The sequence below is a fragment of the Anopheles moucheti genome, chromosome 2 (genome assembly GCF_943734755.1).
Source record: "Anopheles moucheti chromosome 2, idAnoMoucSN_F20_07, whole genome shotgun sequence".
Taxonomy (NCBI): Eukaryota; Metazoa; Arthropoda; class Insecta; order Diptera; family Culicidae; genus Anopheles; species Anopheles moucheti.
Genome location: NC_069140.1, coordinates 57,186,550 through 57,205,557, shown reverse-complemented (window position 1 = coordinate 57,205,557; position 19,008 = coordinate 57,186,550). Strand labels below are relative to the sequence as shown.

The following is a 19,008-nucleotide window of genomic DNA, read 5'->3' as shown; positions in this document are numbered from 1 at the left end:
CTGAAAGCTGTTTTCGGTTAAGCGATTTCAAACGACACGCGAACTACTCAGTACTGTTGCAACAGATGCTCTTGCTCCCTACATCCATTTCACCCCCTCTACCTACGATCACCCTTATATTTACAACTGATATTTCAACTCCAAACTCGAAATCAACCTTTTGTAGTCGCCAGACATGCAAGTATGGACGAATGATTATCTCAGGGGAACGGGGATGGAAATGTACACCGAAACACTGAGTCCATCTTTCATTGGTATGCCGTTTGCGCAAGCGACAGAGTAAGTCCCACGCAACAATACGCAACAGTCACACTATCTCTCTTTCTTTACGTTATTTCTCTCTCTCTCTCTCTGTCTGTCTGTATCTCTTTCACTCTCTCTCTCTCTCTCCGTCCATTTTCTGCGTAATGTGTGTTTATGTGTGTGTGTGATTTGTGCGTATGCTATCCACAAATGCTGCCATTGTAACTTGAGTTGATTTTTGGCGCTTCCACCTTCTTATGTTTCATCATATCTGAGTTATATAATATTGTTTAAGTTGCTCCATGCAGTCACTTGTAGTGCGCCTTCTCGGTGCTTTTACGAGCACTTGGATATAAAGAATACGTACACCCGTTCACAGGAATGTTAATCCACAAACATCAACACACACACACACACACTCCAGTTTCAACCTCCAGTCAGCATCGTTCAATGTACACTCTCTGCTCACCGATGATGTATAGCGGCATCAAATAATGCGAATGTGGATGTGGTTGATGATTAGCTGAAATATTGTTTGGTCGTTACGTTCAGTTTTACGCCTGTTACACACACACACACACTTCAATTTGTATCAACATTTCAATCAAGGCAACTGTTTTGCCAATGCTTTCAATGTTTTAGGAATAAATCGTACAGTTGGGTAATAAATATGCTTATCACGTCCGTTGAATGTGCGCCCAGCCAGGTTGATTCCCCATCGTTTCCTTTCGATCCTTGGTTCCCGCGTGTCGCTTCATCCGTCGACGAAACATGTATGCCTATGCGAGCTTTACCAGGAGGTTGTCAACAGTCTTTTTCAGGATAGACGTTCACATTTTTTCCATTTTTCTGGACAAATCTGGCAAATTTGCAACGGCAGATTGAATGGTTGTACGTTAGCTGTTCTGTACATTTTCCGTTATTACCTTGCGACAGCAAACAAAGTTGGACAGTAATTATCCTTTCGAGCTGCACTTACGCGCAGTTTCGAGTCCCCTATCAACAATTCCCCGTTTCTTGTAACGATACTTTCGATATGTGGTATCCAAAACTAATGGCATTCGATATGCTACCCAAACATTGACCTCTTTTGGGCCCAATTTTCCAACACATCTCGACCGGGGTGGTTATTGGTTCCCATTGGACAGCGGACTACTATTTGTTTGGCACCGACAAGACACAATTGACTACGGATACACGAAAAGGGCCGCCAAACACCTACCAACCCGATACATTCCTGTGGTTGTGTGTTTCATGGGTTAGCCTGGATTCGTTTCACAAGACGAGCTATGTGTAATTTGTAACGCTTTTTGTCCCATAACAGAAAGGGTTTTGCTGGAACATCAAATTACCTTCACCTGTCAGTGTGTGGCGGTTGAAAAACTGTCCCCGGACTCAATTCGACCACTGTGCCATTACATCCTTTCGCTTTTGTTATCTTTCTTTCTTCTCTCTTTTTCTGTCTTTCCCGTATCTCTACTAATTACAGTCGCCAGATACACAGGCCTGGCAAAATGATTACCTACAGGGTACCGGATGTGAGATGTATACCGAAACCTTATCACCTTCTTTTACCGGCATGACTTTTCCACAAGCCAGCGAGTAAGAGTTCCCTTTTTTTTCGCTACAACTAACAACATTCTTTTATTCGGTTTCATTGATCATTAGGCAGACACAGTTTAGCCATCCTTGCTGTGACATTTAATCAAACATACCCTGTTCCTATTTACTACTAGTAACAACTCCTTTTTCTCTTACTTCTCTTAGTGTTTATTTACAAATTTTAGAATACTTACTGTTGCTATTACTATCACTTTCCTCAGTATTGCTACTACTACAAATACTTTCACCTCTTATATTATGGATATTAATTTGACGTTAGACATTATTACTAGAAAATCCCAATAAACAGTTTACTGCAGATCATAATAATGAAATTACTACGAGTATTGTTTCTACTACTACCCAAAAGTTCCAACAAAAAAAAATGACAACATCTCATTAGCTTTGTGGAGACAATACTGTGTTGATCAATATAGCCCATTCGCCATTCGTTCCAAAATTATAACCTAATTTTATGTTATAATATGTCAAATCGATGTACGTCAATGGGTGATTCTTTCCAATCGAAAAGAATTCCCTCAATTTCGGCTCACTTTTGAATCACAAAGGTTCGAAATGATTGTCTTTACCATTGTTTTTTTAATTTTACCAAAAATTTTACCATTGTCCATGGGCTACGGGTTTGACAATCCTGGTAGTGGTTTCAATACTAAACTAACCAGCTTTCAATTTACTGACTACCAAAACTATCCTATTTCATTTTCCTTCCGTTAGTTGTCTTTCCATGTATTATTTTGTGCCAAAAAATAGACCATATACTGTTTGTGGAGTCTCTTACACATTTGTCACTACCAACAATTTGCCAGTAGATGAGCTTTCCTCATGTGTTTTCAACGACCCTTCTTGAAGCATTGTGCCAAAGGCTTCGCAAAAAAAAATAAATAAATCAGATAACCTAGCAGCTAGCTCGATTAGTTGAGCTGAACCCAAGCGAACTCGCATAGTTCTGTAGTGGGTAAGCGCCACCGCAGCATATAGCTTTGTCACCTTTTCTCTCTACAGTCATTCACCTAGTTACACCATTCGAAAACCATAGATCAACTACCATGTATCGAGCAAGCGAGCTATAACCAATTTCCTGTCCGCCAATTTGTCATCCTTTCACAGCATCGATATCCTGGTTGAAGTTTGGTTTCACCTTAACATCGTCGTTGTCGTTCCATCTTTTTAAAATAATGAAGCGTAGGCGCTTTGTAGTGATAAGCATTTTCTCCCCTAATACCTTGCCGTAGTGTCTCCCGCTTTTCAAGAACAACGAAGGGACGAATCTAGAGCGCATCTCCTCCGTTGGTCGAAGAGTGTAGTGTATAATAGTGCCTGTATGATCGCTGAAAATACTTCGTGCCGAACGAATTTTGCGGCCCATGTTTAGACTTTGTGTACAAACTTTGCATTACCCAATTGTCCGTATCCTTGCGTAGTCCTCCCGTCGCATAGAATGTAGCGCATAGCTGTGTGTCGATAATAAGCGGCAGAAGTGGTCTTAGTACGTGTAACGTCCATGCATAGTGTGAAGCTACAACATGCATCAATTGCTACATCACTCAGTACACGCAAAAATCACTTCTATTCGTAGTTCGCAGCTGTAGAACTGTTAGTAGTATACATCATGCATGTGTAGTTGTTTAATCCCGATCATGTATCTTTATGTGTTCCCTACATCAGTGTGGTCCTATTCATTCTTCGAGATGGTCGGTCTCTTACCGTCACCTGTAACACATGCGATCGTGACGCCTATTGGTATATTAATTCGCCTGCTTTTCCGTTACGTTCGCGACCTAGGCTATGCTTCACCAAGCTTAAACTGTTACTGCTAGCCATCGAGATCAAGGGAGGCGAAGAGGGCAACGACAGCAAGATTTCCATCAATCCTCGAGGTGCTAAAATACTCGCCAACACGCAAGGCTTTTTCATAGCGCAGAGTGCGGACGAAGTGAAGCGGTGAGGACAACCGTGCGACCGTCATGGCGCGCATTAAGCAGACGTCTTCAATGCAAATCTTTTTTTCCCAATTTCAGTGCGTGGTTCTACTGCAAGGCGTGTCATGACGATATCAAAGATGAAACCTTAATAAAGAAATGCAAATGCAAGAACTGTAAGTATACGTTGAATCGATGCTCCATTTTTAATACTACTTCCCAGAAAAAAACAGTCTACCAACCAGAATATCGATTTAAGTGTACACGCGCCTGTACTCGTTACTCGACATGTTGTGACCTATTTACGTCCGATATGTGACCGATGCTGGAGAACTGTCTTCGCAAAGTGTAATCTCGACCACGCACACGTCTGTGTACGGTCCAGCATTGTTCGGCGACGATTGCCCGATTACCACACTGGAAGGAAAGAAAAACCCAACGATTCAGCACCCACCATGAGATTATCACACAACTTTGTTTGTATACTCCCTCTGTCTTCCTTCCGGATCCAACTCTTTACCGGTGTACCCGAGTGCCCAACCAGAACCCCCCGTATTGCCCCATATTTGTTAGATATCAATAACCATACCAGATGCTCATTTCCTAATCTTGATAATCTTTTCTAATTATTTCTATTCTCTTGCGCCTCCTGAACTGAATATTCTGCGCTGTACTAAATACTATAAAACAAACAAATAATGCGTCCACCTATCGAAAATGATCGTACTTGCGATGGGTCCTTGCGATTACCAAACGGATTGCCCCGAATGATCATGAAACAATATGAAACCCAATCCGAACACGACTGCGTTGCTCCGTTTGTGTGTGTGTGTGTGTGTGCGCGCGCGCGCGTGTATATGTGTGTGTTCGTAACGCATTGTACAGTGACAGCACAAACGAGGACAAAAATAGGTGATCTAGGTAAAGCAATTGCATACGTTTTGTTTTTTCTCTCGACTACTCTTTGTTTAGTTTAGAACTTTTGTTACTTCATTTGCTCTATTCTCTAACCGACACATGATTTCCGGTGTTTCTAGTTGTTTTGTTTCTTTATCGAAATCATACGTTTGGTAACAGTTACACAGTTTTGTTTCCTTTACCGTTCCTTTTTGTTACATTGTTCCGTTTGCATTTTGAAAACAAGATAAAATTCGCTTTTTTTCATAAGTGCGAACCTTTTTTACCATAGTTGGTTTGTGTTTGACATATTCCGTTGGAAGTACACTTTTAAAAAAAGTATTATTCATGAAAGCTTGATTAACCCTTCGTCTTACTGATTCCATAATTTTTAGATTCATTTGTATAGTATTACTCAACATACACACACGAACACACTTTCTACTATCGTGCGCAATGTAAAGCGTGAGCAACAGTACTCAACATTCCTCTGCAGAAATTATTGCACTGTACATAGGAGGAATTTTGACGCGCATTGGATGCTGTATTTATCTCTCTATCTTTTTCTCTCTTTCTCTTTTATCTAATACATTTTCCACGTTTCTATCAAGTATATTCCGTAATAGTAGTATTGATTTTTAACTATATGCTGCAGTAAACAATGGGCGCTTTTCTGTATAATGTTTTCCTTTTTATAATAAATTGAATTACATTTTCTTACGAGTGACGTATTAAGTCTTGGGCGCCACCCTCTCGCAGATGTTGCTCGCGCGGCTCCTTACTCGCGTCTAGGTTTTTTCGTCAAAATAGTAGCATTAAGCGTTTTTAACATTTGCACCATTGTTTGATTATTAGCTGTAAGACCTTCTTTCCATGTGTACCTTTAGGAAGGATGGGTTCAGTACTAAAGTAGCGCGGTAATCAAGCGAATAATATTGACCCGTACGGAAAGTGGGTTCCTCGAATGTAGTATCCATAGGGAGATTTTGCCTTTTTCTTTATTAAATTAAACTCTTGGAGTTGTTCCATTGTACAACAAAATGGAAGCTAAAAGAACCTTTCGGTACTCTGTACACATGCTGTGAGTTTTGAGTGGAAATAGAACGAAATCGATCAAAATTAGTTAAAGATCAATACTCCAACCCTTATCCGTATTACACGCTCTTGATGTTCATCACCGTTTGTTAGTGAATCTCTGCGTCAAATTTTGTCTGTATCGTGAGGAACTTATACGTACAATCTTTTCGTCAAGAGAATATATTGTGCATTGCTTTCGAATGGCAGTATTATAATAATTTCCATAACAAATATTTGCCAATAATGTACATCAAGGTTGTTTTAAATAATGATGATTTAAAATATCTCAGATTAAGGTGGAACCAAAAAGAACAGTTCAATATTTAATTGAGCTCATAACTATTGCGAAATAGTATAACTTTCATGCAGTTGATGCTTTCTTTTAACATCAAATGTATATAACTTGGACATGAAAGTAGCGATGATGAAAAGATGCAGTAATAAAAACTAAATAATGTAATAAAAACCTTATTCTATGTTTTGGTTTGAACAATCCATAGATTGTTTTTAAATGAAGAATTATACACTATCGCTCATATGCGCTCTTGGCGAACAGATTGTACGCTTATTATTTACGTTATGTTTAAACTTACTTATGCTCTCCATTACTTTGTATTGTGTTGTGGTATGGTCTCACCAGAGTATTAATATTGTGATCGTTGTTATCACATTGGTACGCTACCATATACTTTATTTCCTGTATCAGTAAACATGTCACGTGTCATGTGTTTTACAATCAATGCAAATCAGGAACTGGGTTGATTCCGTTGCGCTAACACTCTTCAATATTTGGTGTAATTTGGTGCAAATTTTCATACATCGAGAAGCCCAAAAGCTCCTCAATTCACCCTACACTGTCTTATCCTTTTCTGACCGATGAGTGAATGATAACTCTACTGGGTGTTGTGAAATGCCATCAATGTGCCATTTGTACATTCGTCTAAGTCGTCTGGGTTGGGAATGGTTCCATATTCATTTGAAGTTTATACTACAACAGCTCATCTCGCTATGCTCAATCTACTATTACCAAAACATACGTTGTTTTCTTTCTTTCGTTCTGCATGAATGCCTGGTAATTCAGCACGAATTAACTGAGTAGATGAATACGAAAACTGTCGTACCCGTTACCCTACATCGTTTTCCGACCGCTATCTTCCACACATACTGTAATAATAGCATGAGTAACGTTCAACATCATTTCTGTCGTAGTATACTCTATCTAAGCAACGGTTATTGGACATTAATTCGCAAAAGCAAAGCAACGACAAGCAAGACTTGCGCTAGGTATCCAGGTCATCCGGTACCTTCCATATCTGCCCATCATTGCTAAATGACGAGGAAGCGAGGAAGAGGAAGTGTAATACTTACTGTAGTTGTCGTTTTAGCCGTAGCCAATGATAGACATTTGCATCTATCTGTGCTCGTTGTGGTCAAGATGCAACGCTAAGTATGCACGTTGCCTGTTCCCCTGACTAGAGTCAGAGTATGATGGTGATCGTTGCAAACCAATCATACTTCTGGGCATTGTGTAGGGAAGGGAATGGGGTTGTTTGATCAAATATAGTATATTAAATGTTACAGCATCAACATACCTTAGCGCTCTCGTATTGTACCATGAAACAAAAAAAAAAACACACGCACACATCAACCAGCTACTACGCGCCATACGTTTCGCAAGCGACTGCGCTGCTGTTCCACTTCGCGCCATCGCCATCACCATCATCCTCGTCAGTAAAATAAGTGATATTCTCCCTTTGCGCTGTCCCGTTTCGCTCAAGCGTCCCTGCGCCGCGCCCATCGATTGCAGTATTTTGTTTTATTTATCGAAATATCGTTTTCTCTTATTATACATGTACGCCTTTCAGATGTGGGCATGATAATGATGCAGACAGGAATGGTTAAACAGGGCCTTAACTCCGCCTGTCACACTTACATCGACGGTACGATACCAAACATTCAAGGCAAATGTATATTGTATATTGCAACATATTACTATATCCCGCCTATAACTCCCTCTCAGTTTTCTTGAATCTACTAGGACACAATTATCCTTCCACAATTGCCATTGAAGTTAATATATGCTAGTGAATGTATAATTTACCGACAAACTAATACTTTATGTTTCGTTTTTGTTTTTTTCATATTCTTTAACCACCGTTTTAGTTCAGCTCCGTTCTGTAAAGTTCTATCTATTCATGCTCTACTCCTGCTCTGCTGGAACTGTTCTCTATCTTTATGCTATACCTTACTTAACGATTCGTACGATTATGCGTTGATCTGTTCGTATTTGTACATTGATTTGTATGTGTGTTATTTTATTGCCTTTCTTACTGCTATTTGCATTCAGCCAAATCCGATACGTTAAGCGAACAGTGGTGTTACATTTTAAGTTTCTACTATTATCAAAACAAGAACGCCAACGTTCCACCAAAGTAATTTGTTGATTGTTACGTTGTCAACTGTGGCTTATTGGTTAAGATTTCGAAAAATCCTTTATCGTTTCGTTTACATTCGTTTTCTTCTCGATGACTTTGGTTCAAGTTTTGATCGATTGCTTATGCACTACTAACAGCCCCTTAAACAAACAAAATAACTAAACTCTTTCTTCTGTTAATGCTACACATACCGCTATAACTTTGAGTTAAAATAGCTGAAACTTCGCTGTTTCCACCACTTTCTCTTCGCTGGTTATGTCTCCCAAGGCGGACATCTTTCCAGCTTTCTTTTGTTTTTATTTGAAACAACAACAACCAAAAAAATCAGTACTTACACGACCAAATTCACCAAATACTCCAAATGTTAAATTGGATGCTCTACTTAGCCGCCAGATACCCTTTTATACCCCCAGCATTTCAATGCAGCACTCACGTTCTGTCTTGACGAAATGATGCACACTAGGACCTCTCACTTACTGAGCCCTCGCATGAACGAATTTGGTAAAAACACGTTAGTTTTTCTTTACCAAGAAAAGTCCATCACAAGTTATTCAGTCCGTAATAGAAATTTTGCGCAAAATTGATTAAACCATAAACAGATTATTTCTTAAGCTATTTTAAGTACAAAGGCTGGGCGAAGAAAACAAAGGGAGATCATCTAATTTTGGGGGTAGCGTGACAAATTATATTCCGTTTCTTACCTTGTTTGCATACCTTGTAATAAGGAGTAGTATCAAAACCCAGATGCTACCGAAGTTTCAAACGAAGAAAGCTCTTCATGGAATGCAACATGATTGACTATGCGGCTTTGTGTTTTTTTTTTTGTTTATGTTGATGTTTTATTCCGATGCAATGAACGTTAGCTATGTTTTGTTTACTTTTAATGAGCGTATTCCAGGAGCTTTTTCCACACTATATCGTTCACTGTTTGCTTCTATATGATACCGGTACAATGTAAAGATGTAAAAGCGAGTGTATGAGTTATGTACAATCCACCAACTAAAAAGCAGCCTGGTGCGATTGCAGATACGCGACTCTAGGTTCGCTAGAGACGCATCGTCATGAGCGTTGTGCAATTGGTAGTAACTGCATGGAATATTGGACAGCGATTTGGCGGCCCAGTGTACAGCATACCCTACTAAAAGCTATGTGTACCGTGCGTCGTGGTGGTGTGGCGACGATATGTTGTTAATATTCCCAAATAAGTGTTATATTACTACATGTAGTGCATGGAATATTACTTTCGAATGATACGACCAGCCCCAGTCCTTGTACATTGTCCAGCATCTGTCACTTGATAATGGCTGCAAACATTGTTAAGTATCTGTAAAAAAAAAACCTTCTCTTTACACTCCGTTTACATTTGTTTCCGTTGCAATATGTTCTAACGATCGATCGTGTTGGACGTAAGCGTAAACACAGAAGCAAGGTTTGGATATACTAATGGAAAGCTTATGTGGTGTATATTGAAGCTGTCGTGCCTACTGTTATCAATTTTCAGCTTACCCGTTCTCCCATTCCAAGCCTCACCAAGCACAGTCCTGGTTTAGAAATATTATCTTCGACGCTCGTTGTTCCAGTATGTCGATCAATGTTTACCCCCCTCCCCCAAACATACTATATCAACCCGCATCTGCCGTAAGCGTAATGTGCATATACCCTCGGTGTCGGTCACAGCAAGACTGCAGCCTTCTGTTGTGGTTAAGCAAAGGTAGCGCGATTGTTTATGACAAAATCAAGCTTAAGCAGGCGAGGAAACCTTTAGTGTGCCAGAAGGAGGGACCGCTCTCTCTCGATCTCTCTGTATAGCTTTACCCCTCATGTTTTGATCAATGCTCAATCTTACTATTGATTCTTTTTTCTCTTTTTCTTTATCTCTTCCCATCGTGTTAATCGTGTTATATTCGGTACATTGCCAATCGTGTGAAAACACTTCTACCTCTGCCATTCGTGTGTAACCGTTAACCTGCAAACTTTGCCACAAAACATACTTAAATGTTATACTCGATCGCAAAACTTTAACCACCCGCGGGTACCATTTCGGGTGACGGATCGCTTTATACCGTATATGTAACGTTTATCTTTCCCTAATGCCATACTGCACGCACGCATAGTGGCAACGTTCAGAAAAGGCGTCCGAGCGATTCAGATTGTTGGACGTGCAAGTACGTATGAATGTAAACAAACAAACCAAATCAAATCAAATGTTAGGTAACTTGTTTATCAGTCGATGCTATTATGGTGTATATTGTATTTGTTTTGTTATCTCTTTTGTTTTCTGGTTTTGAACGGAATATTCCCTAGAATAGCGCGACCGAACCCCGTATCCGGTGGCTGTGTATGATGATCGACCAAAAACCCACCAACCCCCCAACCAACCCCCCTTTTACCACATAGCTCTGTCGTGTTATTTGTCGTTTATTCAATGTTTTCCCGCTCCCAGTCAAGGGTCCGATTCACGCGATAGTTGTCAGATAATTTTAAAATCAAAATTACAACCCAACCACCCTTAACCGACCGATCCCAGCTCATGTGTCAGTGTATGTTTCCGTGTCCTAATTAGATGGTTGATTATATTATATAAACGATTAGAGCAGATACCTTATTGTTGTGTCAGAAGCAAGACCAGTCAAGCGTTTCTTTCTTTCTGTTTTTTTTTTTCGTTTTTATGTTTCTACGTGCCTTAGAATAAGAATAACCGAGAGGAAATTTATATGTACTAAAAGTTTCACTTTATTGAGTCACCCATAACGATGATCCTTTTTTATGACAAGTTGCCCGAACATGTTCCTCGCGATAGCAAGTTCAGTGTTAATCTTTGTGTAAGCCATGGTCGAGCAACATGAGATAGATGTTTGTTGTATTGCGTGTAGTCGTAAATGATCGCGAGGAACATTTTCGAAGCACTCGAGCCGTGCCCGTGGTGATGCGAAAGTTCGGCACCAGCACGAAACAAGCGGGAAGCGAGAAATGTTCAACAAACAAACGTTTCGTTCTGGTCCGAATGGGGTTTTGCTAATCGGTGACACATTTGCGCTCTGTTCTGTTTCATATTGTGAATAAACGTGCTGCTAGTGTTTGAAATCGCGTTCTGTTCGTCGTACGAGTGCCCAGCAGCAGCTCGTCTGTTCGCTGCAAACTAACAATAGGCCGTTCAAAAACTGTATTATGTGTCGCTTTTATTTCCTATATGTTTGTGATTCTTGTCGTAATCTCAACATATTTTCCGTTCTTGACAATAGTTTTTTTTTTTTTCGTTTCCTGTTTTATGTTTCATTCTTTGTGTCCTGACGAGTGTCAAATCGTAATCTTCTGTAGAGTATGTTACCAAAAGTACCACCCAAAAAGTAAAACAACCTAACTGGGCTTAAGATTGGAATTGGCCAATGTGACATATATGAATTAAAAAGAATTCGATTGGAAAACATTCAAACCCACACAAAATCAGTGATACTGGCGGGTTAAGCGATAATTCGGCTGAAGCTTCTACAGTTGAATAGATTTGTCTTCATCCCGCCCCAAGAACTTCTCATCTCACCTAAAACCCATTCCGTGGAGTTCACGAGAAGTTCACAATTGCATTTACTTTACCCATGATTCTACTTTCTGTTGTTAACTGATTATGATCGCCTTTTTCCTTTCCCTGCAACCCATTTTCTAATCTCGTGTTGCGCAATGAACAACGAAAAACGAATCTTGGGGCCGAACGAAACGAAATAACGAACCATGGTTGATTTCAAACCACAATCGAAACGTTGGTAAACTAAACAACCGTACGAACAAAAACCAAACAAATACGCAAACAAACAACAACCACACACTTATTTATCGAACTGTAGCCGACGATTTCTTACATCCAACACGTAAGTTTTCATCCTAGTATTGTACGCATAAACGCAGTAGTGTATAGTATGATGAACAATTGTGGCAACAAAGCAAATGAACGTATTTTTTGTTACGTGTTCCATGTATGCACGAACCGGGCGAAGATTCTGTTTTTTTTTTTGTATCTTCCGAGCGGTGTGCAACGTTTTTTGTGTAATTGAAAAGGCTTGATTGCACCTTGCCCTAGCTATTGCCGAATGCTTTCTCGCGCGCAAAACTAGATGTGTGTGTGTGTGCTGAGCATCAATCACCAGCTCAATTGGCATCGTGTCGCATCGTTAGTACCACCAGAGGAGAGTGGTGAGGAATGGGGTGGGTGCGAGGGAGGAGAGAGAGTATGGAGATGGTAATGTTTTGCATAAATGCTATACTGCACATATTCTCCTCTTGTGGGGCAGCTAACAGCGCTGAACAGTGATTATTATTTGGGGTACAACTACCGTACCGCTAGGACAAAGCCGGTGGTGGACAAAATCAAGCATTACACCTCCACGTGATTGCAATGTTTCTATAGTTAGCATAAATTAGTTTCAAAATAATAAAAAAATAAAAACGAAAACAAAATCAAAAATCACAAAAGCTTAAGTAGAGTAAAACACCCACATACACACACTCACACACACACCCACCAAGTAGAAGGTATTCACATTTAGCTGTAGATAGTAGTTGCTCATTCGTACACAGAATCATAGATATCACGTACAAACCGCGGTGCGCAGTTGGTGCGCGCGGTTAGCGAGCGCAATAATAACAGCACTGTTTCTGTTTCTTGGAGATTGAGAAGTAACCAAACCATTGACCCATTGGCATCACCACCGGAGAGCAAAACCACTCACGCATAATTATAATCCTACTAAACTGATCACCGCATCGTCTCTAGGTTGCCCGCTGTTCGTTTCGCTTTGATCATTGTGAACCTTTCATCTTCTGTACTCTTGTACTGTACTTGTGTATGTGTATATAACTTTACATATATTGTCTACATTCCATCGCTTCTCGCTCTGCCTGCCTGCTTAACATTTTGTATTCGTAAAAATTCGTGCATTGCAAAAGTCAACGCCTGCTTTCTGAAACTGCTCTGAGTGCTTTTCTTGCTTTTCTCGTTATTGTTTTCGTTCTGCTGTGTATGTTATAGTCGATCGATTCAGTTAGTCAATGCATTACACGCTAGCTAGTTTGAGCAAAACAAAAAATTATAATCTCAAAACGCTTCTGCTCCCATTGAGATAAACACACGCAACGTTACATTTTGATTTCGTTATGGGTTCTATGGTTGCAAACGTAAAATGCAAAATAACAACACAGAAAAACGCACACGTTTTGTTTCATGTTTTCTTCATGGCTTGCTTTGCATCGGCATGGAGAATCCATCCATGAAGTGCGCTTTTTGTTGCTAAGCTACAATGCTCATTCATTTTCAATTTGCTAAGCAAGTAACTAACATTAACTATTCTGCATTTACTGCCGTTTTTTTTTCTACCGTTTTGTCTCTTGGCACACAACACACACCTTTTTCTGTTCCACTTATCTCTCCAACAATAGCAAAATGTTGCGTTCATCTAGTAATAATTGCATATATTTTACAACAGTAAGATTCAACTTTTTTTTTTCAACTAGCAATTTTTGATAGTTCCTTCTACGTTCGAGTTTTTGAGTTTTTTTTTTATTCCTTTTTCGGCTTCTGTTGTCAATGCGCCACGCCATGAACAGCGTGACACTAGGCGAACGAACTTTAGAGCTCTTGTTTGTGTATGACTTTTGCAGACGACGGGCATCATCCTGCGCCCACGTTCACCCCACCGGAACTTCCGAAGCGGGTGCATGTTCGTGGAATTTCATCGGGTAAAAAATGATCTTTCTTCTCGATTCCATCCTGCTTGTTTTGCAACGTTCTGTATACGTCATATCCTTTATCGTTTTTGCGTTCGGTTTCATTTGTCTCACGCCACGGCCCTGCAGCACACCGTTCCGTTTTAGCATTACGTGCGTCAAGATGACACGATTTTCTTTCTTTGAGCAACGTTTTCGTTTTCGGCTGTTAAGCGTGTTGTTTTATTGTTTCAATTTCCCCGTTTTGTTTTCCAACGCATCCACTCAGTTCTTTCTTTTCACCAGAAATACAAGCGTGCTGTTTGATGGTGTATTTTACTGAAAGCATTCTTGTTTTTTTTTTTCGTTAGCCTTTTAATCTAATTGTAAAACAAGGATAGATGTTGACACTGGTTCCAGTTTAGCTCTATGTGTATTTGCCCAAAGCGGAAGGGTAGCGTTCCATTTTGGAACTCACGCCTCTGTCCGTTCAGGTAGCGCCATATTGTATCTGTTCGATAGAGTATAACGAACTGAACAGCTGAAAACAATTAAAGTATATCAGAGTAGTGTAAGATTTGTCTGACAAACGTTCCAACATCACGACAGGTGTGTAGAATGAACGGAAATCTCCACTGTGCCACATAGTGTAAATCGATCTAACGGAGCTAACGGACCGAAAGAAATCAATGTATTACCATCATGATGTATGCGTACGGAAGCTACTTTTGGAAAATTCTGTTGAGCTCGTTTTAAGTTCATGTATATGTACTACTTCCCGTATCAATTCCAATAAACGAACTCAATTAATCTTACTGCTTTAGTAACAATTACCAGCAGAGTGATGAAGAATTGTACACTTATTGGCAGCGGGGCATTTCCTTCATTTTATCTGTTGTGCGTCTGGTTTAGCACTTTTTGTACTTTCGTCAGGTTTCGTGGTGTATGCCGAAAATATGCCCTTTTTATTGTTGTGTCGTTGATAACTAAGTAACATAGATAGTTGGCTTACACTCTGTCTAAAAGAGATATGATACGATGGTGTAGAGATGCATTGGAAGGTTGCATTGCATGTACCGGCCTGTCCCCGCCTTTCTGAACCACCTTCGGTATTGCGCGTTTCTGTAGATTTTTCCGTTTCTTACTCCATTTGATCCTCTAACGCTTCGACAACGTTTGCTTTTGATGGCTTTTGTGTTTAATTAGTTTGATTTACTGCTACGTTAGTTGTCGTAATATTATCATCAGTCGCGCGACACATTATATGCCCGTCGTATAATGTATCGACGGCGGAAGATATAATTATATTACCTATATCTTTAGCAAATCATGCGGTGGCCAACCGGCAAAACATCATGGACTAATGTGCATTCCGTTGTTCTTTTTCTAACCTTTCCTTTTTCCCCCTTAAAACACACACACACACACATAAACAAACACATTGTGCACCTCACAACAAACACATCACCTGGGATCGGGGTGATGCAACTGCATTCATCACCTGCAACCGTTTCGCCCAATCACGGAACCATTCAACAATCGGGGCTGCAAAAATCATCCTTTCAAAAAAACACACATCATTCATGCCGCACGAAACATATTCCAAACAAAACAAAACAAAAAAAAACATAAACCAAAACGAAACCCGTGACGGGCAATACCTGGACCGAATCGAAACCATTATCCGCACACCCAGGCGATATTACTCGGGATCGAGAGGATATAAATTGTGAGTGTCTTATGAATGCATTTCTCCATTTTTTTTTTGGCGAATACAATTATATTACCGTTTGTTTTTTATTCTTCATCGCTCTCTCTCTCTCTCTCTATTTCTCTCTCTCTATGTAAATGTTACTTTCGCTCTGTCAATTGTTTCACTCTTGTGTTCACTTGTATATGAAACAGTTTCAAAAGACTGTTCGCGGCAGTCGACGAATCTGTTTGTTATGCGACGTTTCTTTTACTTTATTTTTATAATGTGTCTCTTCCTTACGTACCTCACTTGTTGTACGTCTCTGTTGCAGCATTTTCTGTTTTAAGTTGTAAATAATGCTAATTAAACCAACGCTTCTGTTTCTCTCTCTCTCTCGCTCTCTACACTGTGTACTTTCTGCCTTTCTGTGTCCTATCCTATGTTGTGTACCTTTAAACGATTCGATCTTCAAGTTTATTGGTATTGACCAATCCATTTCCCTTTTATCTGCTGTACGTAAATATAATGTTCCCAGACCTCTTTCAGTGTTGTGCAATAGATACATGTCATGGCGTCATACTATGAACCGTGTACTATCGTGTTCGATGTTTCTGCCGTTACACACACCTGTTTGTTCCGTTTTCTACCGTCAAACTCATCGCACCGACCGTGTCCTCTGAACCGATATATTGTCTAATGCTCGTGTACCAACCATTTATTGTCGTTCCAATCTAGTGATCAATCGAAACCGGAGAAGCAATGTCTCGATGACCGGCTCCAATCAGATGCTAAACTCGACGAAACAAGTTAACAAAGTAAAGCCCAATGTAAATAGACAACCACCGGATAACTTAATATCACCGTCGACGTATAACAGGTACGTAGGCACAATTTTGGGGAAACCCCATGAACTACACTTACTGATCGAAGAGAATTTCATTTGTTGCCGAATCGCATCCTTAAGGGGAGATAGCAAAAAATACGGTGTTTCTTGTAGTAGAAGTTTCAGTACTCAATTTCAGTGACTGTAGTAAAATTCACTATCCCCACACCAGTGCAGCGAAGCGTCTCACACACTGATACTGGTATTTTTTACAGGCCACCCGAAACCGAACCAAGCCCGTACGCTGGCTATCAACTCGCTTATGAAGTGAAGAAGCTAATGTATGCACACACTTTTTTACCCGTTTTTCTAGCTACATATGATTTCGATTGTTCGTTCTGGTTTCCACGTTGATAGAATCTCTATCTCTCTCTCTTTTTGTGTTGGTTGGTTTGGTTTGATTTTGCTCAAGTTCGTAGTAGATTTTACACACTGTTCCCACTCATCCCCATTTCTTTCCGTTTTTTTTTGTTAATGCAGACGTTTGTATTCCTTGCAAGAAACTGTCTCACCACTTCTGTTGTTTGTGCAAATGCCATACTCTTTATCTTGTACGCCCGTTCTTCCACACACTAAAGATAGCTCGATTTCGTTGCGTTTTGCCTGAGTAATTGAATTTGACCGTTTTTTTTTTCGTTCCTTACATAGACAGAAGTTGCATATTTTGTTCGTTTCTTGTTCTGTTGTGTTGTTTTGGTTTATTTACATCCACCCCCGCCCCCCCCTCCACCCACCCGAACCCATAGCCAATGAGTTGAGTGGATAAAAGTCTGTTAATCATTTTGTTGCTCAGTATGGTTTGAAAAACTTTGGTTTCGTTACCGTATCTGAATGCTTGTTTAAAATAGTTGTTCGCTTTAGCAGTGTATTGCCAAAACGGGATACGGTATGGCTGTGCGGCCAGTAACGTAGTACAATTGTGCCATTTTGTAAAACCCACACAGGCCAACGAGTCGCGGCAGTGGATCGGGAGCGCAGAGTCAAAACGGAGTCACGCTGCAAGCGGGCATTGCTGACGATCAGTCGAAGGATTTCGATTTCGAGAAAACGGAAATGAAGTACGATTCGACGGGCATGTTCCACTGGAGCCCGGCGAAAAGCCTCGAGGAGTGTATACTGGTGAGTACGCTGGCGCTGACAACTGCAGGTGGGGTTTGCATTGACGTACGCTTCCATACGCCTTCCAGGATCGAAACCAAGCGGCCATGACCGTGCTGAACGGGCACGTGGTGGTGTGTCTGTTTGCCGATCCGGACTCTCCGCTGATAGGATTGCGAAACTTGGTCATGCCACTGCGAGCGTCCAACTTTCACTATCACGAACTGAAACATGTTGTAATCGTAGGATCGGTCGAATACATCCGGCGAGAATGGAAGATGCTGCAGAATCTGCCCAAAATCTCCGTTCTTAACGTAAGTGCGGTTACGGGGTTTTCGGAGGTATAAACGGTTTGCGCAACACTTACGTTGTTTACTCCGCTTTCCATCAGGGTTCGCCTCTTAGTAGAGCAGATCTCCGTGCCGTCAACGTCAACCTATGTGATATGTGCTGCATTTTGTCAGCGAAAGTTCCTAGCAACGATGACCCAACGCTAGCCGACAAGGAAGCCATCCTGGCATCGCTGAACATTAAGGCCATGACATTCGACGACACGATAGGCGTGCTTAGCCAGCGAGGCTCCGAGCAAGACAATTTAACTCCCGTAGGTAGTCCAATAGTGCTGCAGCGTCGTGGTTCGGTGTATGGTGCCAACGTGCCCATGATAACAGGTAAATGAGTAAATGAGTGACTCCCATTTTGGTGAGACCCGACCTGACCCGACTGTGGGTGCCATCCGTTTGTCTTTGCAGAGTTAGTTAATGATAGCAATGTACAGTTTTTGGATCAAGATGATGACGACGATCCGGACACTGAGCTGTATCTGACGCAACCGTTCGCTTGCGGTACAGCGTTCGCTGTGAGTGTGCTGGACTCACTGATGTCTACGGTACGGTATACGGTTGACCACCGACTACTGTTGGCATGGTTTTTGAAGCTCGTTCTTTCACTTCGTTTCTTTGCCCACAGACATACTTCAATCAAAACGCCTTAACTCTAATTCGTTCGTTAATCACGGGTGGAGCTACACCGGAACTAGAATTAATCCTGGCCGAAGGTGCTGGACTTCGTGGTGGCTATAGCACACCCGAAAGTTTGAGTAATCGCGACAGGTAAGCAGAAATGGCGTGCTGTGGAGCTCGTTACCGGTAGCATAACCGTATCTTCTATCCGTTCGTGTGCAGATGTCGCGTTGGGCAGATATCGTTGTACGATGGGCCGTTGGCCCAGTTCGGTGAGGCCGGCAAGTACGGCGATTTGTTCGTGGCGGCTCTCAAGTCGTACGGCATGCTCTGTATCGGTTTGTACCGATTCCGTGATACCAGTTCGAGCTGTGACGCAAGTAGCAAACGCTACGTTATCACCAATCCACCGGACGACTTTTCCTTACTGCCAACCGATCAGGTAGGGGGATCAAACAGGCACACACCTGGCGACGAACCTTCA

The 19,008-nt window shown here is 41.0% G+C and overlaps 1 protein-coding gene across 21 annotated transcripts in view; it reads left to right on the top strand.

Moving 5' to 3' along the window:
• Positions 1-19,008, top strand: part of LOC128299807 (calcium-activated potassium channel slowpoke) — a 60,289-nt gene that overhangs the window by 35,288 nt on the left and 5,993 nt on the right. For 4 of the 21 annotated variants that reach the window (XM_053035898.1, XM_053035901.1, XM_053035907.1 and 1 more), the window contains exons 11-22: positions 167-279; positions 3,649-3,807; positions 3,885-3,961; positions 4,671-4,706; positions 15,585-15,617; positions 16,317-16,458; positions 17,409-17,583; positions 17,652-17,876; positions 17,954-18,233; positions 18,315-18,451; positions 18,532-18,674; positions 18,747-18,966. In XM_053035898.1, coding sequence (XP_052891858.1) covers positions 167-279; positions 3,649-3,807; positions 3,885-3,961; positions 4,671-4,706; positions 15,585-15,617; positions 16,317-16,458; positions 17,409-17,583; positions 17,652-17,876; positions 17,954-18,233; positions 18,315-18,451; positions 18,532-18,674; positions 18,747-18,966 — 1,740 coding nt within the window. Of the gene's footprint in view, positions 1-166; positions 280-1,732; positions 1,846-3,648; positions 3,808-3,884; positions 3,962-4,670; positions 4,707-7,624; positions 7,700-10,308; positions 10,372-13,843; positions 13,922-15,584; positions 15,618-16,316; positions 16,459-16,679; positions 16,746-17,408; positions 17,584-17,651; positions 17,877-17,953; positions 18,234-18,314; positions 18,452-18,531; positions 18,675-18,746; positions 18,967-19,008 lie in introns of all 21 variants that reach the window. The other 17 variants (XM_053035892.1, XM_053035893.1, XM_053035900.1 and 14 more) reach the window with 14 other exon arrangements.